This window comes from Rhipicephalus microplus, chromosome 8 (genome assembly GCF_043290135.1).
Source record: "Rhipicephalus microplus isolate Deutch F79 chromosome 8, USDA_Rmic, whole genome shotgun sequence".
NCBI lineage: Eukaryota > Metazoa > Arthropoda > Arachnida > Ixodida > Ixodidae > Rhipicephalus > Rhipicephalus microplus.
The window spans coordinates 47,015,202-47,039,034 of record NC_134707.1 but is presented as its reverse complement, the minus strand read 5'-3'; the positions used below and the strand labels follow the sequence as shown (position 1 = coordinate 47,039,034).

General features: G+C 40.0%; 1 protein-coding gene across 3 annotated transcripts in view; it reads left to right on the top strand.

Moving 5' to 3' along the window:
* The window catches only part of LOC119165386 (uncharacterized), an 85,767-nt gene that overhangs the window by 33,085 nt on the left and 28,849 nt on the right, over positions 1-23,833 (top strand). Inside the window, exons 12-20 of one of the 3 annotated variants that reach the window (XM_075871714.1) lie at positions 904-1,053; positions 1,846-1,953; positions 4,114-4,242; positions 4,866-5,021; positions 15,272-15,400; positions 16,026-16,181; positions 19,116-19,244; positions 19,871-20,020; positions 22,949-23,101. In XM_075871714.1, the coding sequence (XP_075727829.1) occupies positions 904-1,053; positions 1,846-1,953; positions 4,114-4,242; positions 4,866-5,021; positions 15,272-15,400; positions 16,026-16,181; positions 19,116-19,244; positions 19,871-20,020; positions 22,949-23,101 (1,260 nt within the window). The remainder of the gene's footprint in view (positions 1-903; positions 1,054-1,845; positions 1,954-4,113; positions 4,243-4,865; positions 5,022-15,271; positions 15,401-16,025; positions 16,182-19,115; positions 19,245-19,870; positions 20,021-22,948; positions 23,102-23,833) is intronic. The other 2 variants (XM_075871715.1, XM_075871716.1) reach the window with 2 other exon arrangements.

Here is a 23,833-nt window from a genome sequence, read left to right as displayed (position 1 = left end):
GACGTTTTTGAAATATTGGTACGCTTATAACCTTGTGATCCTTGGACAGATGTGAAGTACTTTTTTGCCCACTTGCTTTATATTTCCGTATGCGTAATGAATTCATGCATCTCTTTATCTCTACACCAGTATTAATGTTTTTAATCATTTCTATAATTTTGCGTAACAGATCACACTAAAAAGTAACACACTGACTGTATGTTAAACGGGAAGATTGCCCAAAAATTATTTCGAGTTTGTCAATAGCCTGAAATGTGTCGATGAAGCTAACTTGCCAGTAATCTGTCCACAGTTAATTTTATTTTGAAGAAAAGCTAAGTGAAATGGTGAAACTTTACACTGATGAACATTTAGACTGACGAATTGTTCTGTGAACACTTATATATTGTTAACTACGCTATTGGTGATTTAGTATTGAAAAGGAAAATGAAGTTTACACATTAATTGGGTCAAAAAGTGTGTGTAAATGTCTGCCTAATATCAAGATATCGGAGTTTCTTGATCCCCATTCTGGCGCAACGAAATATTTATGGTCTTCGATTGTTATATCTTTGTCCCCTTCAGATGATGTTGTACTTTATTTTTCCCTATAAAAAACTGTGCAGGCCTTAGTCAAGGCACACACAATTTATTACATCACTATGAACATATCAGCGTTTTCTGTGGGGGGGGGGGGGGGGGGGGGCGTGTTACATGCAGTTCTTTGATGTTTTATTTTCGGTTTTAACCTTATGTCATGACAAGAGGTGTATTTCCGCAGCTCTGAGAGGACAGTATACTTCTGCGAGGCAAAAGATTTTTTTTTTTCAGTGGTGAAAATTTACTCTGTGTTGTCGCGTCTTCTATACTTGCATCTTGTTTATTCTATTTTCTGAGAGCAAAATGTTTACATCACAATCCCAGCGCTGCGTGAAGTCAAGAAAATCAATGAGAGCAGCTCCCAAGTTTCCACTAAGAGAGAGAAGATAATTTCAACTATGACCGAACAACAGAAAACACAGCAGTCAGTCGCATCATCCGTGCAAGGGTCCCTAGGTTCTGGAACAAGTCAGGGTAAGTGAAAACTTCGACATCAGTATAACCGACTCATCTTTTCGAAATTTGGAGTACGTGAGTGCCTGTATTACGCGCTGTAGTAAATGCCACTAGGTGATGGGGGACTTCTTTCTTCAGCTCGTAATTAGCACAACCTATTTCAATTACCACGCTGCCAGTTCATTCGGTGATTAATGTCCTCTGGCATTAAGCAGAGTTTGCTGGGTCTTCAAGCACATCGAAATATTGGTCAAGGATGTCGCGTACAAAGTAAACCACAGTTTCGGTCAATGTATGCTTCATGAAGTTTTATCTCATATGCAATTGTTGTTACAGATATGCGGAAAAATGTTCAAGTCAATTACAAAATTTATAAGTGGAATTTGTTTCACCTATTCAGTCCTCTAGTTAAGATCTGGTGTTTCAAGGGGCAGATGCATGACATTAAGTTTGAAGCACATCATAATGTTTGGCTACGTAATAATTTTGACCTCCGACCGTATTTCAACACGTTCATCTGTGAAAATACAATGACTGGTCTGGTATTTTGCCGTTCAAAAACACATAGCTCTCGTTGCTGAAAATCTAACCAACAACCTCGAGCTTAACAACGCGTTACCACAGGCATGAACCTGCAAAGTGGTTACTCTCTGGTGCAACGTTTTCACAAATATGTTTGTAAAGTCGTTGTCAAGAACATTTTAAATTATTCATTACTGTTTGTACGGCGTGTTATTCGCCCGTGTTATGAACAGCTCTTCAGCCGCTTAAACGTGATTGTTCTACATAAAATTGAACATTGTGGCACAGCGCAAGTATCCACGAGCTCTTCATCGGGCAGTGTCCAATCTTCCCAAACGGCAGGCCAGTCAGTGACGCAAGAACAAGCCGAATCAAGCTCTAGTGTTCATGTCAATGGTGAGTGGCCGTTATTTACCTTGTTCTATTTGTTTTTATTATGGTTACCATAATTATCACTATTGATATTGTTTGAAAAAATTAATGTTGACGTAAAATAGCGGTACCATAGTAGTGAAAACCTACAAAGTAACGTGTGTGTGTACAAATTCCTAAAGATATGAAGAACTAAATGCGTGTTTAATAGGGAAACCTGTACTCTTTCTCGTCGTTTTCAGCTATGTTTTTTTTTTCATTGTGCAGCTTTCGAGCTATAAATAAAACTTAGCAATCAACACTCGAAAAAAAAATGATAAACTGATATATGTTACTACATTGCCATATCCGGTCGACAATGGTATGCTTATGGCGCAAATTGTGTATTGACTGGCGTTGCAATAGTACTTCTCTAACCAAGTGAGCTCGAAAATATTTATCTCAAAATCAACGCGAACGAAAAGTACAGAGTCCTGGGCGAGTTTGTAAGTAATCTTAGCTAGGTACCGCGCAAAAGCAAAACAAAAAACGATATATAATGGGACACGTAAAAACACAGCAGACTATTATGGTTTGCGCCGTGTTTTGTACTACATATTTCGTATTATTGTTTTTTTTTCGCGCACCACTGCTTTAAAACATGGAACCAACTGTCAGTGTAATAATTAGTGTCCTGCACATAGTTTTATGCACAGGCACACAAAATTGCAAAGACTGACAGAAACATGTATTGTAAAGCGAATAGCGTTCTGCCGTACCTAGCAAACCGCAAGGAGCAACGAGTACGGTTTATAAATATATTGCTCTTAGTACTGGCTCATAACGTCGCTCGTTTGTATTCTTCTCTGTGCTTTGTCAAAACAACCTTATAACGGGTTTTAGTGAAAATAATAGAAAATTTCACATGAATATTGATCATGCGTCTGTAACTTCGAAACGTGAACGAACACATTTATTGAATAGAATCATTTGCATTGGATACTGCGCACCTAACTTCTTCAAATTATGTGCAGACCTTCAATTACGCCCTAAAAAGAAACATCATTCCTTGAGTTGTTATCGGACCTGTGATTCTTCCTTCCAGAAAATAATCGAATAAATAGCTTAACGTGATTATTTTTTGGAAAACCCACTTCAAGCATAATCCAGTTTGAATTCTCGCCGCGTAGGACACGCGAAATAAGAGGGATCATTTGTGCTTTTGTCCCATACCACCCTATGCTTTTATTTTTCATTCACAGGTTGAATAAGTATCGGACGTAATCTTACACAATTTAGTATCACAAGTAAACTTCATTTTACCTATTTGATGAAATGAAGGGAAATAGTGAAATACATGGGACGATACATACACACAGAGGATGTTTCAGCTCATTTTATTTTTATTGTTGGTAAGGTTGGTCTACTTATGCGTGAATTCAATTCTCTTATATTCCACGCACGAAAAATATCAATTTTACTTATGTTTGGGTACCATAGCAAGTAAAGTTTTCGATTAGTGGTTGTGCTATTTTAACTCTAATTTGTTCTTTTATTTCTTAACCTATGCTTTATTTCACACACCCCACTCCCTTCTCCGCTTTCTCTAGCATCTTAGCTTTCGGTGAGCTTTTATGTTGTATCAATCTGAGGTAAATCACATCTACAGAGCACGAAAATAAAACGAGGACATGGCGGAAACAGACGAGCCCAAGCGCTAATGGTATAGTTTGGCGCCTGGTCCCATCTTTTTTTTTCTGTTCTTGTTCTATCTTGTTTCGCCGATGATTACCTGTTAGTGTCTTACTGGTGCAAAGCACCTTCCTTATGGCAGTGCCAAACCAAAGGGAAGCGAAGGAGTGCTGCATCTGGCATCGTGAGGTAGACCATCGTAATGTATGGTGATCTAGAGTAAAAGAAGCAATATACCACAAGACGGTAAATAAAGATGTAAACAACCAGCATATTGCTGGCATTGTTAACCTGTGTAAAGATCAGTTCGATAAGTTAAATGACCGAACCATTGCAATAACGCCTTATGCAAACGTGATGCCTGAGGCCGAGCTGCGCTACCCACAAGGCCTGCTTGTCGTAAAATATTCCTAGTTCATGTCATTCTCTGGCGAAATGCTCCATTGTTCTTCACTGCGGCCGTCAGAAAAAAAAGAGAATTTACGAGTTTCTCATGCATTTTGTGTCATGCAGGAACTTCGCCAAATGGTCTGCAAAGCGTGTCATCAAGCATCTCTCAAGCTTCCGGTCAAACGAGCCAGTCTAACACGAATGCGGGCTCGTCAACTCTAGCAGTGTCATCAGGAGCAGGACAAGCGGGTGGTACGAATATATTAGGAAAGACCCTCCTTTCAACGTTCTAACTAGCTACATTACTCGTGAATGAGGTTATTAGGGTGACCACGTCGCGCCAACAGGCAGAAAAATAGTATATCACACTCGCCGGCATGGCTACTTGCGGTGCTGACTGACGCTTCCACGTTTAAAAGCACAAATGTGCCAACTTAAGTGCTGGCTGATAGCTGTCCTTATAGTTCAGTTGGCAGAACATCAAGCGTGTTACTTGGAAATCGCAGGCATGATGTCTGACCACAAGAAGTTATCTTTTCTGATTACTTTTATTTCTTCACATTTACATTACATATTAACATGCCCTATACTTTTCATAGCGGAGTTTTCTGGTAAATTTCTTTATTGTTGCGTTGAAAAAGATGATCCCTGAAAATTTCCACTTCTTTTCTTCATGACTAGTGGTACGCAATGCAAGAGTATTGTAGTAAATGACAGAAAAGTTCAGCAATGTTTGTATTAGACGCGAATAACTATATAAACGTTTCCACAAAGTGCACAGTTTGTGCTGTTCTGATTCCGCTACTCAAATATATCTTGGTCTCGCAAGTATAGTAAGTGAGATATTTTTGTAAGACAAATTCTTCTCTGCGCAGGCGCAGGTCAGCAGCAAAGCACGCCCGGCTCAGTCAACATATCTGAAAGCTCGAGCAACACGCAAAACAGCCATTCTTCTGCGAGTCATGGGCAAAGTTCTTCGATACCGGTTGGGTCTACTGGCTCAGGCATACTAAGCAATGAAGTTGTTACAGGCAAGTCACGTTTTTACTAATTTGTCTTTTCTGTTATGAACTGTAATTCTGTACCACATTTTTTATACTTGCTTTGTGTAAAGTGAAAAAAAACAGGTTGCCGTAGATAATTTGATGGTTCACAGGGCCACAGTTAGCAAGAATAGTGAGCATGAAGGTTCTTTAATAATCAGAACAGTGTAAGAAGAAAAAGTGCGATTGAGTAAGTGAGAATATGTAATGATTGACCTGAATTGACCTGATCGGCCTGAATCAGCAATCTACGCTCTTGAAACAGCGTAGAACTATCACCAGACTCAAGTTTCTTTTCTTGCTTCGTAATCATCGGTTTAATATTGATCCCAGTAAATACATCTCTCCCTCTTCTTCCAGGAAAACCAGGCATGCTCACAATCATGATCCGACACCTTACTTTGCACGTACTAACCTTTTCAAACATTTCTTCTTTCCGAGAACCATTAGCGAATGGAATGCACTGCCTTCACATGTTTTATCTGGACGTGGCATTCCGGACTTTGAAACCTACATGCATCTTTTTGTGTAATCAACACTGTTGATATTTCAATGCTAGATTACCTCATCTTATTATTTCAACTGTGTAGCTTTACTTTTTTGTGCTTGAAACTGTATCCAGAAGTTTGTTCGCTTTTTTTTCTAGATATGTATAACTAAGCATCCTATTTAGTATGACTTGTTTTTCAGTAGCTTTGTGTATTCTAACTTGCTGTATAACTTGTTCGCTTTTTTCGCTATGCTCCCTTTTTGTGCCCCTCCTGCTTGGTCTACGGACTGCAGTATGTAATGAATAAAATAAATAAAATAAAATCTAACTAAGCTATGCTAAATACGGCAAGGAGGAATAGTGCGCAGCAATAAATCCAGTCGCGACAATATCACCAAAATTTACCTTCAACGAGTATTATACTTCAGAACAGCTGTTAATTGAAAAAGTTTCTTAACGAGGGGATGGTTAACAAAGTACTAGTTAATAGTTAACAGCCACGCAGCTATACTAAACTCTACACTTACATTCACATTGACGAACTATCGTAAACTAAGCACAACATATGTGCCTAGTATTCGTGACTCCAGCTGAGCACTCGCCACCTATCTGCCACGCCTGAAAACGGCGCTAACTGGGTCGACTTTGAAAGGAGATACGTTGCCGCGTGGCACGCGTTGAGAAGCAGCCGCCTATATATAGTTCTTTTTAATTCCGCCGTGCCGCTCGAGTGAGTCCGAAAAGAAAAAGCAAGTGATGCCCGAAGACGAACGCAGTGTGCCGAAATTTCTGGCATCGTGATGTAAAGATGTCAACACATCGTTCCGTCACTTCCCGAAGCATGCAGACGACGTGTGACGGAGAAGTGCTCAAATCGGAAGCTTACGCATTCAAAACAAAATGTGGTGGTCACTAGGGTGACTTGTTCTAATCAATTCGGTCACGACGACTCAAGTACCTTTCATGAGTACATCATTATCAACCGTCTGTACGTTCTTGTGAATATTCGGCTTTCTCTAAGCATGGCCCATAATTTCTAGCAAGCGCTATATAAAATTTGTTGCGCTACGTGTGTGACAATAAGTTCTGCATACTGCATATGTTTTTTGTGTATGCAAGTCGTAGTGCTACCCATTCTCAAACTAGGCTGCTGCAATTTCTCCCCTGAATATTTTTATTTCGCAGGAGTATATATATACACGCACACAAACGCACGCGCAAATTTCACATGGGCGTATCTTGCACACACACACACACACACACACACACACACACACACACACACATATATATATATATATATATATATATATATATATATATATATATATATATATATATATATATATATATATAAAGGAAAGAAGTGTACATTTAAAGGCTCGTTTTTCAGTGTTTGCCACAATATTTATGAGATTTAACAGATAATAATGTTAAGGAATGTATATGGGGAAGTAATTATACCAATTGACATGTAAATATGTAGAAAGAAATGTGGGTGAAAAGATAACTTGCCTTGAGCAGGAACCAAACCTGCGACCTTCGAATAACGCGTTAGATGCTCTACCACTGAGCTACCACGACGGCTTTCACCACAGCCACTTTATTTTGTTTATATGGGAATTTAAACGGATGAATGGATGAATTGATATCGCTGTACGCATTAGATCGGGTGGTGGCTAACGCCATCAAGCCATAATACTTGATGAACTTAAAGCTAGATTGATTTCTTTTTTTCTTTCAATCGTGAGGTTGAAGAGTCGTACTTTGCTGTGAATGGTTTAATTTTCACTCGTGCCTTCACTTTAGCCACCAATCAGATAACCTCCTTCTAGGTAATTCTACCCGCTTAAAGTGTCTTTTGCCCTCCCTGTCCCTAAACCCCCGTGCTTTGAAAAACTCTGTGCCATCATCCTGAACAATAGGGTGAAGCCCTTTACAAAACATTATCAAGTGTTCGGCAGCTTCCTCTTCCTCTCCACACGCACTGCATACCGGGTTTACCGCTTCGTATTTGGCCCAATATGTCTTGGTTCGCAATACTCCCGATCTGGTCTCAAACAGTAGAGAACTGCCCCGGGTATTATCATAGATCCTTTTCTTGGTAATTTGCTGCTTAAAAGTTTCATAGACCTTTAGTGCGGACTTCTTAATCATACCGATTCTCCACATATAGGCCTCAGCTACCTTCACCTTCTTCTTAACCAATAATTTTTTTTTTGGTTTGCCCCCCTGCTGTTTTCTAAATATTTACTAGCCAATTTTCTGGTTCGCTTCCTCCATTTCGTATCAACATTATGTAAAAGTAAGTAGCTGAATACCTTCCTAGCTCAACACTGCTCCTCTATTTCTGACAATCGCTTCTCAAATTTTGTCTTGCTGCTAGCTTCCTTGCCCTCAAATGACGTCCATCCCATATCACCTTGTACTCCCTGATTTGGTTACTCATTACGAGCTGGCAGCAGACCAATAGTCCCTCATATACAAGCTACTGGCACCAAGCCTGCCAGTACGAGACCCTTGTTAATGAATAGGGGAAAGAAGTGTATACTTAAGGGCTCGTGTTTCCGTGTTTTCACACAAGATTATTGAGATATAACAGACAATAATGCCAAGAAATGTATAGGGGAAGTTATTAGACCAATTGTTTCAGTTTCAGTTTCAGTTTCAGCTTCAGTTTATTGAGCATTTTCTTCACATAGTTGCGAAAAAGAAAACGCAAGGATAAGAGCAAAAAGCTGCTATATTAGCAGCTTGACGAGGCTCCTACCACTTTTCACTTGGCATTACAGAAAATCCGCAGAGCACAAAACATGAAAAAACAAATTTGACGTCGATTTTCAAAACTTCAAGGAATTAGGAAATAAAAAGAAAATGCATCAAAATTACATCAGTTTCGGGTTTTACTTAAAATAAGCAAACCGCATAGAGAGAAAAACAACAAAAAACAAAAGAAAACAGCGTGTGGTCAATCATGAAACAATGCACACGTTGCTAAATGGCTACCAAAGTACTACAAAATGATTATACAACGTTACAACACTGGGTATGCGAAAAGCACAAGTTTTAATGCACAAGGGAAACACTGATGAGTGAAATGTTGCATGTTTTACTCGTAAAAAAAATCAACGAAAAAAATGTCAAAGAAAGAAAACATCACAGGATGCCATGTTACACACGAGCACTAATATAGGGTGTTTCTTTTACATATAATACTGTAGCCGGACAACTAGAAGATGCTAAACTAAACGCCGCCATTTTGGATGAGAAGGTTCCTAAGTTGTTTTATGTATATTAAAGATGTCGATGTTTTTATTTTCAAACATGTTAAAACAAGCTGGAATACAGTGTTCAAGTCTTCTCAAACCGTGATTAGTTCGCGAATAAGGAACGAACCAGGAAGGCCTTTTCCGAATGTCATAATAGGATTGTGTATTTTTTCTGAGGTTACACAGTTTAAGAAAACAAGCGCTGTTTGATAGCAAGCTTTGTTTTTATTTCATAATAAGGTTGAAACTATGTATGTGATCCATCGGTAAAATCTTATATTTTCTGAATAAATGACTTGTATGTGCGTCGTATGGTACGTTTGCAATATGACGAATCGCTTTTTTCTGTAGTAAAAATATTTTGTTCCGATTTGCTTTAAATGTATCTGCCCACACTAGACTACAATAGTTTATGTGAGATAAAAACAACGTATTATATAGTAAAAGTTTAATGTTTGCTGGAAGTATTTGTCGAAGTTTAGAGAGAGCACCACACGTCCTAGCGCTATTTCTAGTTAATTTATTAACGTGTTCGTCCCAATTAAGATTTTCATTAGAAATTACTCCTAATGATGAAACTTCTTTAACAACCTCAATTTTTTCGGGCCCGAGATATATATCCAAACCACGACAGACAGCCTTCTGAACCGGTGCGAATACCACAGCTTTGGATTTTTTTGTGTTGATCATTAAATAATTTGCAGTACTTCATAAGAAGATGTCGTTAAGAATGTTGTTGGCTGAGTCTGCAAGCTTACCTAAATCATTACCATGAAAAAATATACTAGTGTCATCTGCATAAATTATAAAGTCCACATATTTGCTGACACTTGTTATGTCGTTTATATAAATATTAAACAGTAGGGGCCCTAATATGCTGCCCTGAGGTACACCTGACGTCCTTGCTAGTAGGGAGGATTGGCTGTCATTTATAACTACAGATTGCTTTCTTTGTGATAAATAAGATTTCAGAAAGTCAAGTGGGGTTCCCCGAAAACCATAATGACGCAATTTTGCATAGAGTACTTCGTGGTTGATTCTATCGAAAGCTTTGAAATAGTCAATAAAAACACCCAGTGTTAACAGTTTCTTTTCAAATGAGTTAAGTATGAGTTCTTTTTGTGAGAGCAGAGCCAGTTCCGTGGACGTGCCCCGTCAAAAGCCAAATTGATGCGGTGATAAAATAGAGTACTTTTCACAAAAATACATGACACGTTGATATATGATTTTCTCTAGCCCTTTAGATATAACAGGAAGTATCGAGATCGGACGATAATTAGAAAAGATATTTCGGTCACCAGATTTGTATGAGACACTAACTCTCGCATGCTTCATTTTTTCTGGGAAAACTCCCGTGGATAAGCAGATATTAAACAGATGGGTAGGAACAGGTAACAAAACATCAAGCGCTGCTTTAATAGGTCTAATTTGTAGGTCATCTAAGTCCCGAGCAGTAGTGTTCTTTAGTGACATAAATACAGACAGTACTTCTTCAGGAGTTGTGTTTAAAAAATATGCAGTGCTCATGTTTGGCACACCTAGAAAGTCCCTGTATTCACTATTACAGGCATGAGAAGGATTTGATAAATCAGAGGACACCAGCGTTGTGAAGTACACGTTAAATTTATTAGCAAGTTCTTGACCCTTTACTATATTGTTATCTATGTTTAACTCAAGTGCGTTGTCTCGAGAGCAACTTCTATTTAGAAGCTTATTTATTTCTCGCCAAAGCACGTCGCCACGAGTGCTAACCCTCTTGAAGAGAGCTTCATAGTACGCATCCTTAGTTTTTCTCAGTTGCTTCGTTACAAAATTTCTATACCGCTTGAATTACGAAAGATCGTTATAGTGTCTTGTTTTCACAAATTTCGCGTACAGTAGATTTTTCTTCTTAATCATTTCCAGACATTCTCACGTCATCCATTGTTTTCGACCTTTCTTCAGTGTTTCGACAGTTTTATATTTAAAACACTTATGGTAAGTTTTTCTTAACAGGCACATGAATATTTCATAAGCCTCATTAGCGTTAACTGATTTATAGACAGGATCCCAACAAATCTGCGCAATTTCACGCCTAAAAGTGTCTAATGTTTTGTTACTAATTTCCTGTATTTTGTATGATTCTGGAGTTGATACTTTTGCACGATTAAGATACTCGTTGCGATTTTGAAACATGTATATAGGGTAGTGATCACTAATATCGGCAATAACAGTTCTAGATACGGTTGAATCATTTATGTCATTTGTAATAAGTAAGTCGAAAAGGCTTTCAGTATCTTAAGTGACACGTGTAGGTTCAGTATTATTATTAGCACACGCAAAGGAATCAAGTAGTAGTTGGAAGTTACGAGAGGTTTCAGTTTGCTGTAAAAGGTTTATATTGCAGTCACCCCCTATGATAATGTGCAACTTGTTAGTACACGCATACGTAAGCAGATTTTCAAGAAATTTAAAAAACGCTTGTGTTTTTCCGTCAGGTGGACGATAAACTACCACATATACATACTTGTGATATTCTAGTGATAATGCCTCATAGTCTGGTGTAATTGCTGAAAATTCTGAGAGAAGGCTGCAAACTAAATGATCAGCAATTAGTTGCAAAACACCTCCCCCTCGACGAGAGGGCCTGTATAGAAAGAACTATTTATACGTTGGCAAGTATAGTACCTCGCCATTGCACGTGTACCAAGTTTCAGAAATCATGATGATGTCGAATTTAAACGAGAATTCGTCGAGAAACGTAGTTATATCATCGTGCTTGTTGCGAGCTGAGCAAGCATTTAAGAGCATGATACTGCAATATCCACTAGTGTAAGATATATTGACATCACGTGGTAATATCGCCATCTTAACAAAAAAAAGGTCGCGCCGAAAAAACGAAAAGTGCTAATCAGATAAGCCTACGGCATGCTAGATGCCTCGCGGCTGCTTGAATTGGCCGCGTGCATCTTGTGCAAGTCAGCTTCACATGTGATTTGAACTGCACGAGATGTTTCCGTTTCACGCGCAAATATTTTGCCACCACCTGCCCACGCGAAGCGCCAGTTCATTTCCCGTTTCCGAGCAATCGTCATACCCAGCAATTTTTTCAGTTGGGGACAAAGGTGCTCATTTACGAAAACAGACTGTTTAGTAGTGAAACCCAGTTCCTCAGCTGTGAATCGAGTTCTCCTTGCTTTCTTAACGATGGCATCCCTCTTAGCTCAGCGATTGAAAACAACCACGACGTTTCCGCTCAGGGGGGCATCACTGCCAGCTTTGCTACCCCGATCGAGAACAGCGCTTGCATGAGGGCGTACCTCGTTCTTTGCAACACCTGGGTCTGGTGCCGTGTTACTTTGCGAAGTGGCACTCCTCGCTGGCAAACGGTGGCATATTTCTATGTCTTGTTCACTTATTGGCTCCCACAAGGCGTCAACAACTTTGGCAAGCAATTGTACAAGGTTTTAATTAGGGGTACGTGGGATTCCTTTAATTTCTATATTTTTGTTTCGAAAGTACTGATCCTGAGTAGTTAGGCGCGTGCAATTTTGGTGCACCAACTTTCTCAAGTGGTCTATCTCACATTGCATTGCCTCTTGGGACGCCCTGAGAGCAGCGTTTTTCTTTCTAAATTCAGCGCACTCTTGTTTTATATTTTCGTAGTCTTTGTTCATGTATTCAAGGCTTTTGTTTAACTCTGATTTCTTTCCGAATGTCGCGTTTGAAGTCCGCGAACTCAGTAGCCATGATTAAAGGGCAAGTTACAGATTCAACAGTGGGCAAAACAAGTACGAACTTTGAAAAATAGGCAACAGAGACAGCGCTAGGGTAGCGAATGAACTATACAAAACAGGAGGGCAAATGCCTAACCTGGGAAAACAACAGCAATAAGCGTCCCTGTCGTATGCTGTCCCTGCTGCCAAGTGATCGAGGGAGGCGTTGCCGCTGTCTTTTTGAAGGGCCAGGGGTGGCCGATGCCACGTGGTATGGTGCCAGGCGCAAAAAACGTAGCCGGTCGGTCAACGCGGCACTCCCGCAAGGCGCTGGATGTAGCACGCTCCGCTATCAACGCCGATAGTCAGCCACTGTACGCCTCGAACACCTGGGAAAACAACAGCAATAAGCGTCCCTGTCGTATGCTGTCTCTGCTGCCAAGTAATATATATATGTAAATATAAAGAAAGAAAAGTGGGTGAAAAGATAACTTGCCGTGAGCAGGAACGAACCTGCGACCTTTATATCTATTATATCTATCTATCTATCAATATATATATATATATATATATATATATATATATATATATATATATATATATATATATATGTATATATATATATATATATATATATAGACCGCGCACTTGTAGCGTGCGTAGTGATGTGCGTCCAGTTGTCTCCTTGGACATCAACTTCTGTTGTTAACCCAAGCGAGCTAGTGTTCGCACGAAAACCATCTTTGAAAGCACGTGTCCTTGTTTATTAGAAACGTAAGAACATGGATAGGCAAACAAAAAGAAACGATAAATCCTGCCACAAAAGAAACTATGGTTTGCCTTACCTCGAGATACACTGGCCAAGGTATACCTCCGATTTGTAATAAGGTAAATGACATGCATATTCAACTTTTGATGGAACAACAGAAATCCATCAGATATATATGCAATAAGCAGCTCTAGTCACACCGTAGTTACCTCAAAAGCATTTAGGAACTTGTCTGTAGTAGTGCATCAACGCAGCGCTCTAGCATTAAGAGAGGCACTTTACACACGAGCTTTTGTCTTTTTCAACCTCGGGCTCGCTAGACAGACTAATCAACTTGAAAAAGGAGGCAGTTCGTCGGAGGGCTCCATGAACCTAATACAGACTTTGTCTCTGGAACGTCCTTACGGCAAGGTCACTAAGATAGGAAAATGGTCACTGTGATGCTTCAGTGGCAAGAATATCATTTCAGTTGCCTGCTACAAAATTGGTGCCATAAAAGCAGAAAGTATTTTGCTTACAATATAATCGTCTAGTGACAACTAACATGGCAGCACCGAGTCCTAAAAGCAACATAATGTTCTTATCAGCATGGAAAATGCCGATGGATTTGTTAATATAGGACGCCTCAGTTTATGAAGAGAGCCATAGAAATTATTTCGCCGGAGACGTTCACAGGTTTAGAAGGAGCATTCAGGAATTGATGATGGTGGTTCTTTAAATTATAGTTTAAATGAATACCTAGGTGCCATGACTTTCCAGCCAAAATAGTTAGTCAGGTAAATGGATCTTATAAATTTCAGTTTTCACCACGTGCAAGTGACCATTGGCAACTATAATGTGAGATCTGAACAGCTAGGAAATTAGGCTTTGAAATATCGAGAAGATGTTACGTCTTCACAATTTTTATTCGTTGTCGAACTTATAACTGTGCCGAGCCCAATACTTCAGAATATAATTAGCCCACACTATATTTAGCTATTTACATAAAAAAAGAACTGGCAAAAACTCGATGTGAACCATCGCATTCGTGTGATATTCTTGGCTGGATTCATAATCACACTTTTGAGTTTTGCCAAAAGCCTTTCTGCTGCCTTTCTGTATCTGAAGGACGGTGATGGTGAACGGGACGCTAATCTCTTTTTAAAACAAAAAGCTGCAAAAGTCGCTAATTGAACAAGTTTTGGCAGAGTGCAAAGCGTCAAGAAGACAAACTATAGAAAACAGTAACACAAGGCAACATAATTTTCTAATATATCAGAACTGGCAGGGCTAAGTAATCAATACTAATTAATTTTGGTTGCAATATTAAGTGAGGTCTTTGTTTAGCGGTAGTGCTACCTAACTATAATTTCTTGTTTTATTCCTTATTTTATGCTTTATTGCACCTCTCTCCCCCCCTTCTCCGCTTTCTCTAGCATCTTACTTCCCCGTGAGTTTTAATAGGGTGTGGCTCTGAGGCTAAATCACATCTAGAAATCACGAAAATAAAACGAGGACACCGGGGAAACAGACGGGACCAAGCACTAATCGTGTAGTTTGGCGCTTGGTTCCATCTGTTCTTTTTTGTTTTTGTTTCTTTCATGTTTTGGCGATGATTACCTGTTAGTGCCATTACTGGTGGAAAACACCATGCTTACGGCTGTTACAAACCTAAAGGAAGAGAATGAATGCTGCATTTCGCATCGTGAGGTACATCATTGTAATATATGGGCATTTAGAATAAAAGGAGCAAAACACAATATATTGGTAAATAAAGATGTAAACAACCAGCATATTGCTGGCGTTCTTAACCTGTGTAAAGATTAGTTCGATAAGCTAAATGACCGAACCATTTCAATAATGCCTTATGCAAACGTGATGCCTGAGACCGAGCTGCACTACCCACAAGGCCTGCTTGTCGTAAAATATTCCTTGTTCATGTCATTCTCTGGCGAAATGCTCCATTGTTCTTCACTGCGGCCGTCAGAAAAAAAAAAGAGAATTTATGAGTTTCTCATGCACTTTGTGTCATGCAGGAACTTCACCAAATGGTGTGCAAAGCACGTCATCAAGCATCTCTCAAGCTTCCGGTCAAACGAGCCAGTCTAACACGAATGCGGGCTCGTCAACTCCAGCAGTGTCATCAGGAGCAACACAAGCGGGTGGTATGAATATATTAGGAAAGACCCTCCTTTCAACGTTCGAACTAGCTACATTACTCGTGAATGAGGTTATTTGGGTGTCGACGTGGTGCCAACAGGCAGAAAAAGTGTAGATCACACTCACCAGCATGACCACTTGCGGCGCTGACGGACGCTCCCACGTTTAAAAGCACATATATGCCCCATAACGTGACGTCTAATAGCCGTCGTGGCAGCTCAGTTGGCAGAACATCAGACGTTTTATTTGGAAATCGCAGGCTTGATGCCTGATCACAGGAAGTTATCTTTTTTGCCTATTTCTAATTCTTCACATTTGCCTTACATAATAACATGCCCTATACTTTTCATGGCAGTGTTTTCCGGTAAATCTCGATATTATTGCGTTAAAAAAGATGATCCCTGAAAATTTCCGCTTTTTTTTTCTTCATGACTAGTGGTACGTAATGTAAGAGTATCGTAGTAAATGACACAAAAGTTCAGCAATGTTTGTATTAGACGCGAATAACTATATAAAATTTGCCAAAAACTGCACAATTTATGATGTTCTGATTCCGCTATTTAAGTATATCTTGGTCTCGCAAGTATAGTAAGTGAGATATTTTTGTGCGACAAATTGTTCTCTGCGCAGGCGCAGGTCAGCAGCAAAGCACGACAAGCTCAGTAAACATCCCTGAAAGCTCGAGCCACACGCAGAACAGCCATTCAACTGCGAGTCATGGGCAGAGTTCTTCAATATCGGTTGGGTCTACTGGCTCAGGCATACTAAGCAATGAAGTTGTTACAGGCAAGTCACATATTTAACATTTTGTCTATTCTGTTATGAACTGTAATTCTGTATCACATTTTTTTTTATATTTGCATTGTGTGTGGCCAAATAAAAACGGGTAGCCGTAGATAATTAGGTGGTTTACGAAACCAGAGGTAGTAAAAATAGTCACAAAATTGACACACTATTATTGAGGTCTAACAGACAGTAATGCCAAGGCATGTATAGTATAGGGGAAGTTATTAGAACAATTGTAATGTAAATATGCAAAAAGAAAAGTGGGTGAAAAGATAAGTTGCCGTGAGCAGAAATCGAACCTGCGACCATATATATATATATATATATATATATATATATATATATATATATTATGGCCATGCATTTCTAGCGTGCGTAGCGCATAATGTGCGTGCATACGTCTCCTTGGATAACAACTACTGTTAACGCGAGCGAGCTAGTGTTCAGACGAAAAGCGTCTTTGAAAGCACATGACCTTATTTATTAGAAACGTAAGAACACGGATGGGCAAACAAAAAGAAACGATAAGTCCTGTAACAAAAGAAACTATGGTTTGCCTTACCTCTAGATACACTGGCCAATGTATACCTCCGTTTTGTAAAAAGGTAAATGACATGCGTATTCAACTTTCGATTGAACATCAGAAATCCATCAGATATGTATGCAATCCGCAGCTCTAGTCACACCGTAGTTTTCTCAAAAACATTTAGGAACTTGCCTGTAGCAGGGTATCAACGCAGCGCTAAAGCTTTAAGAGAGGCCCGCTACACACGAGCAGTTGTCTTTTTCAACTTCGAGCTCACTAGACAGATTCATCAACTTGAAAACTGATCAGGTTCGCCGAAGGGCTCTATGAACTTAATACAGACTTTCTCTGCTGAAACGCCTTTACGGCAAGGTCACTAAGATAGGAAAACGGTCACTGCTACGCTTCAGTGGCAAGAATGTCATTTAAGTTGCCCGCTACAAAATTGGTGCCATAAAAGCACACTAGAAAATATTTTGATTACAATATAATGCTCCAGTGGCGACTAACATGGCAGCACCGAATCCCAAAAGCAATGTGGTGTTCTTATCAGCATGGACAATGCCGATTGATTGGTTAGCAAGTTTATGAAGACAGCTTTAGAAATATTTCGCTGGAGAAGTTCACAGGTTTAGAAGAAACACTGTGAAAGTTGTGGTGGTGGTTCTTTATATACAGTTTCAATGAATACATTGGTGTCACGACTTTGAAGCCAAAATAGTTATTCAGTTAAATGAATAATTTAAATTTCAATTTTCACCACGTGCAAGTGACCATTGGTACCTATAATGTGAGATCTGAACAGCTAGGAAATTAGGCTTTGAAATAGTTAGAACATGTTACGTCTCCACAATTTTTATTCGTTGTCGAAATTATGAGTGTGATAAGCCCAATACTTCGGATTATGATTAGCCCGCACTGTATTCATCTATTCACATAAAGAAGAACTAGTAAGAACTCTATGTGAACTGTCGCATTCATGCGATATTCTTGGCTGGATTGCTGGTCATACTTTTGAGTTTTCCCAAAAGCCGCTGTGCTGCCTTTCTGTATGTGAAGTACGGTGATAGTGAACGAGACGCTAATCTCCTTTCAAAACAAGAAGCTGAAAAAGTTGCTGATTGAAAGGATTTTGGCAGAGTGTAAAGCGTGAAGAAGACACACTACAGGGAACAGTGAACACTAGGCAACAAAATTTCGTTGTTTGGCATCTGCGTTCTTTATAATGTTCGTTTTTCATAGCCCTCTGTGCAGCTCACGCTTCTAACTTGGCTAAAATATGCCTTTGTGTCAAGTCAGGGGCACTTGGAGTACTAAAACGCTTATATTCACCTTTTCATAAACGCATCCCTGGGCGCCACCATAGCCCGCCTTGGGCTGTGCAAATCGGCGCGTCCCCTCGAAAATGCACTGGAAACGCTGCGTCCTTAGCGCTTGTACTCCCACGCACAGCCCATCATGGCGGTGTTTTTTTCCTTCCTGTGAAAAGGTGTATTGCAGCTTAATGCAAAATTGCACATTGCGTCTTCCTGAAAGCAAAGCTTTGAAATTGCAAGAACAATTTTTAACACTGCCAACTGATTCCTTACAGAGTTTCATCTTTCATACGAGGCCACCAAACTGATCATGGCGTCTTCTTTTCTAATATATCAGAACTGGCAGTGCTGAGTAATCAATTCTAATTATGTTTGGGTATCTTAGTAAGTAAGCTCTTCGCTTTGCGGTAGTGCTACTTCAACTATAATTTGCGGTTTTATTCCTTATTCTATGCTTTATTGATCATCCCTTCCCTTTTCTCCGCTTTCTCTAGCATCTTACCTTCCGTTGAGTTTTAATGGGGTATCGCTCTGAGGCTAAATCGCATCTAGAGAGCGCGAAAATAAAACGAGGACACATGGGAAACAGACGAGACCAAGCGCTATTGGTATAGTTTGGCGCTTGGTTTGATCTGTTTCTTTTTCTGTTCTTGTTTAGTTCTTGTTTTGGCGATGATTGCACGTTAGTTCTCTTACTGGTGCAAAGCATCGTGCATACGGCTGTGACAAACCAAAGGGAAGTGACGGAGTGCTGCATTTGGCATCGTGAGGTATACCATCGTAATGTATGGGCATCTAGAATAAAAGGAACAAAATACCATGAAACGGCAAATAAAGATGTCAACAACCAGCATATTGCTGGCGTTGTTAACCTGTGTAAAGATTAGTTAGATAAGCTTAGATGACCAAACCATTGCAGTAATGCCTTATGCAAGCGTGATGCCTGAGGCCAAGCTGCACGACCCACAAGGCCTGCTTGTCATGAAATATCTCTTGTTCATGTCATTCCCTCGCAAAATGCTCTATTGTTCTTCATTGTGGCCGTCCGAAAAAAGAAAATTTATGAATTTTCATGCATTTTGTGTCATGCAGGAACATCACCAAATCGTCCGCAAAGCGTGTCATCAAGCATCTCTCAAGCTTCCAGTCAAACGAGCCAGTCTGACACGAATGCGGGCTCGTCAACTCCAGGAGTGTCATCAGGAGCAGGGCAAGCGGGTGGTATGAATATATTAGGAAAGACCCTCCTTGCAACGTTTGAACTAGCTATAGTACTCGTGAATGCAGTTATTAGGGTGACGACGTGGTGCCAACAGGCAGAAAAAGTGTAGATCACACTCACCAGCATGGCTACATGCGGCGCTTAAAGACGCTCCCACGTTTAAATGCAGACATATGCCACATAAAGTGACGGCTGATAGCCGTCGTGGTAGCTCAGTTTGCAGAACATCAGGCGCGTTATTTGGTAATCGCAGGCGTGATGTCTCACCACAGGAAATTATCTTTTTTGCTTATTTTTAATTCTTCGCATTTACATTACATAATAACATGTCTTATACTCTTCAAGCCAGTTTTTTCAGTTAGTTGTCATTATTATTGCGTTAAAAAGATGATCCCTGAGAATTTTTATTTCTTTCTTCATGACTAGTCATACATAATGTAATAGTAACGTAGTAAATGACACAAAAGTTCAGCAATGTTCCTATTAGACTCAAATAATTGTATAAAAGTTTCCACGAAGTGTACAATTCATGCTGTCCTGATTCGGCTTATGAATATATCTCGGTCTCGCAAGTATATTAAGTGAGATATTTTTTTAAGACAAACTCTTCTCTGCGCTGGCACAGGTCAGCAGCAAAGCACGACCGGCCAAGTCAACAGCTCTGAAAGCTCGAGCCACACGCAGTACAGGCATTCGTCTGGGAGTAATGGGCAGAGTTCTTCGGCATCGGTTGGGGCTACTGGCCCAGGCTTACTAAACAATGAAATTGTTACCGGCAAGTCACCATTTTAACATTTTGTCTATTCTGTTATAGACTTCATTGCTCTATTACATTTTTTTTATACTTGCTTTGTATAAAGCCAAATAAAAACGGGTAGCCGTAGATTATTAGGTGGTTTACAGGACCAGAGGTAGTATGAATAGTGATAAATGAAGGTTCTTTAATGATTAGAACACTGTAAGAAGGAGAACTGTGATCGAGTAAGTGCGAATATGTAATGATCGGCCTGATCAGCTTAAACCCACACAGCTATCTGACTAAGGTATGCTGAATACGGCAAGGAGGAATAGAGCGCAGCAATGAATCCAGTCGTGACAATATCACCAAGCTTCACCTTCATCGGAAGTTATACTTCCGAACAGCTCTTTTGTGAAGAGGTTTCCAAACGAGGTGATGGTTAACAGTTTACTAGTTAACAGTTAACAGTCGCACAGCTATATTTAACTTTGTTCTTACATTCGCATTGCCGAACTATCCAAAATTAGGCGCAGCATATGCATCTAGCATTCGTGACTCCAACTGAGCACTCTCCCCCTAGTGGCCGCGCCTGAAAACCGCGCTAACAGGGTCGACTTTGAAAGGAGATATGTTGCCGCGTGGCACGCGTTGAGAAGCAGCCGCCTATAAATAGTTCCTTAATTCCACCATGCCGCACGGGTGAGTCCGAAAAGAAAAAAAACAAGCGATGTCCGAAGGCGAAAGCAGTGTGCCGAAATGCGTGGCATCATGGTGTATAGATGTCAACATACCGTTTCGTCACTTCCCGAAGCACGCAGACGACGCGTGACGGAGACGGGCACAAATCGGTAACATGCATTCGAAAGAATGTGGTGGTCACTACGGTGGTTTGTTCTTGTCGATTTGGTCGCGACGACGTACTTATCTTCCGTGAGTACATCATTATTTACCGTCTGCGAGTGCTTGTCAATATTCGGCTTTGTCTAAGCATGGCCTATTATTTCAATCGAGTACTATATGGAATTTGTTGCGTTACGTGTGTGACAATATGTTCTGCATATGCTTTTTTTGTGTGCAAGTCGTAGTGCTACCCATGCTCAAATCAGGCTGCTGCAATTTCTCTCGTGAACAATTTTAATTCACAGGTGTGTGTATGTACACAAACGCACGTGCGAAGGTCACACATGCGTATCGTGCACGCATATGTCTCTTTGGATATCAACTTGGATATCAACACTGTCTATTCACGTAATAAAAAAAAATAAAAAATACTGCCAAACCAGGCGAGCTAGTGTTCGCACGAAAGAGCGTCTTCGAAAGCACATGACCTTATTTATAGAAACGTAAGAGCATGGATTGGTGAACAATGAACAACAGAAACGATAAGTCCTGTCACAAAAGAAACTACGGTTTGCCTTACCTCAAAATGCACAGGCCAAGGCATACCTCCGTTTTGTATTAAAGTGAACGACATGCGTATTCAGCTTTTGACAGGACAACAGAAGTCCATCGGATAGATGCGATCAGCTGCTCAAGTCTCATCCTTGTTACCTCCAAAACATTGAAGACCTTGCCCTTTGCAGTGTATCAACAAAGCGCTAAAACACACGTGCAGTTGCTTTTTTCAACCTCGGGCTCGCTAGACAGATTCATCGACTGGAAATCTGATGCGGTTAGCTGAAGAGCTCTCGGAACCTAATACAGACTTTCTATGCTGAAACCCTCTTACGGCAAGGTCACTAAGATAGGAAAATAGTCACTGGGATGCTCCAGTGGCAAAAATAATATTTCAGTGGCCTGCTAAAAAATTGGTGCCATAAAAGCACACTAGAAAATATTTTGCTTACAATATAATCATCCAGTGGCAACTAACATGGCAGCACCGAGTCCCAAAAGCAACAAGGTGTTCTTATCAGCATGGAAAATGCCGAATGAATGGTTAACATAGGACGCCTATGTTTATGAAGAGAGCTATAGAAGTTATTTTGTCGGAGACATTCACGTATTTAGAAGGAACAATGAGGATTTGATGGGGTTGGTTCAATAAATATAGTTTAAATGAATACATAGGTGCCACGACATTGAAGCAAAATTTGTTATTCAGTTCGATGATTCTTATAAATTTTAATTTTCTCCACGTGCAAGTGACCATTGGCGGCTATAATGTGATATCTGAACAGCTAGGAAAATAGACATTGAAATACCGAGAACATGTTACGTCTCCACAATTTTTATTCGTTGTCGAAATTATAACTGTGATGAGCCCAATACTTCGGAATATGATTAACCCGCACCCTATTCAGGTATATACATATAAAAGAACTAGCAAGAACTCGATGGGAACAGTCGCATAGATGTGATATTCTCGGCTTGACTCCTTGTCACACTTTAGCGTTCCGCCGAAAGTCGCTGTGCTGCCTTTCTGTAGTGAACAACGGTCGTAGTGAAAGGGACGCTTTTTTCCTTTCGAAAGAAGAAGCTGGAAAAGTCGCTGATTGAACGGATTTTGGCAGAGAGCAAAGCGTCAAGAGGACAAACTACAGGAGACAGTGAACTTTAGGCAACATAATTTGTGGTGTAGCATCTGCGTTCTTTATTATGATCATTTTTCATGGCCATTTGTTCAACTCACACTTCTAACTTCGCTAAATTATGCTATAGTGTCAATTTAGAGGTACTTGGGGTGTAAAAACTTTTATATTGTAGCTTTCTGCAGCCTTGCACATTGCTTGTTTTTGAAAGCAAATTTTTAAAAACGAAGGAACACTTAACACTGCCAACTGATTTATAGTGATGTCTCATCTTCCATACGAGGCTGCCGAACCGGAAACAGTGCCTTCTTTTCTAATATAGGAGAAATGGCAATTCCAAATAAAATGGAATTGCAGTATAGCCCAGCTACTACTCTTTTATAGTAAAAAGCATCCAGGCTGTTCTGCCATTGAATTAAGCTGTTTCTTACAGGTGGGCGGCAAAGCCAAACTATTTCTGGGGGAGGCAGCTCACTATCACCTAACCATATAAGGGGACCTGGTACATTGATAGGTAATGAGACTGTTCCGTCAGGTACTGATGTGTCTGCAGGAACGAGCACTCAAGGACAGCAGCAACAAAGAGGTAGGCCAAGTTGCTAGCAATTTTTCAAAAGCTTGTGTTTGGTTTCAACTAGAGAAATACTTACATTAGTTCGTGATGAAGGTGAATATATGGCAGCCAGGCAAGCGTATTACGAGTTGTAAAACAGTTACTAAAGCTTATTGGGGGAAAACCACAGTGCTTCAATATAGGCATTAGCGCACTTGAAGTTGTAAAGGACTACGTTCATTTAGGACAGGTAATAACCATGGAGGCGAACCACGAGATTGAAGTAACCAGAAGAATAAGAAGGGAGTGGTGCACATTTGGCAAGCACTCTCAAATCATGACTGGTAGATTGCCACGATCCCGCAAGAGGGAGCTATATACCAGCTGCATCTTTTCGGCCGTCTTAAAAACTTTTGCCAAACACCAAATATTTTAACGCGCAGCAGTGGCAAACCGTGCTGCTTAGCTCAAACATCAAGGACCAGCTACAAGTGATCAGGCAAGCTGAAGATGCCGCTAGGACTTTTACCTGCCGTCTAGGGGAGAGGATATAATTCCTCCGAAACTTGCCGTGTCGAATAAAGTTGTTTATTTTTCTCTCTCTTTCTGAGCATGATCCTAACCCAAACCTGGTCTCATTTCTTCTTTTATGGTGTGAGTGTTCTTTACAATCTTACCATACGTAAAAATAGTCAATATTTTATATCGTCTATATAAATGTTCAGTAAGTGTCCTCAGAGATTTGTTCAAGTGATAACAAAAAAA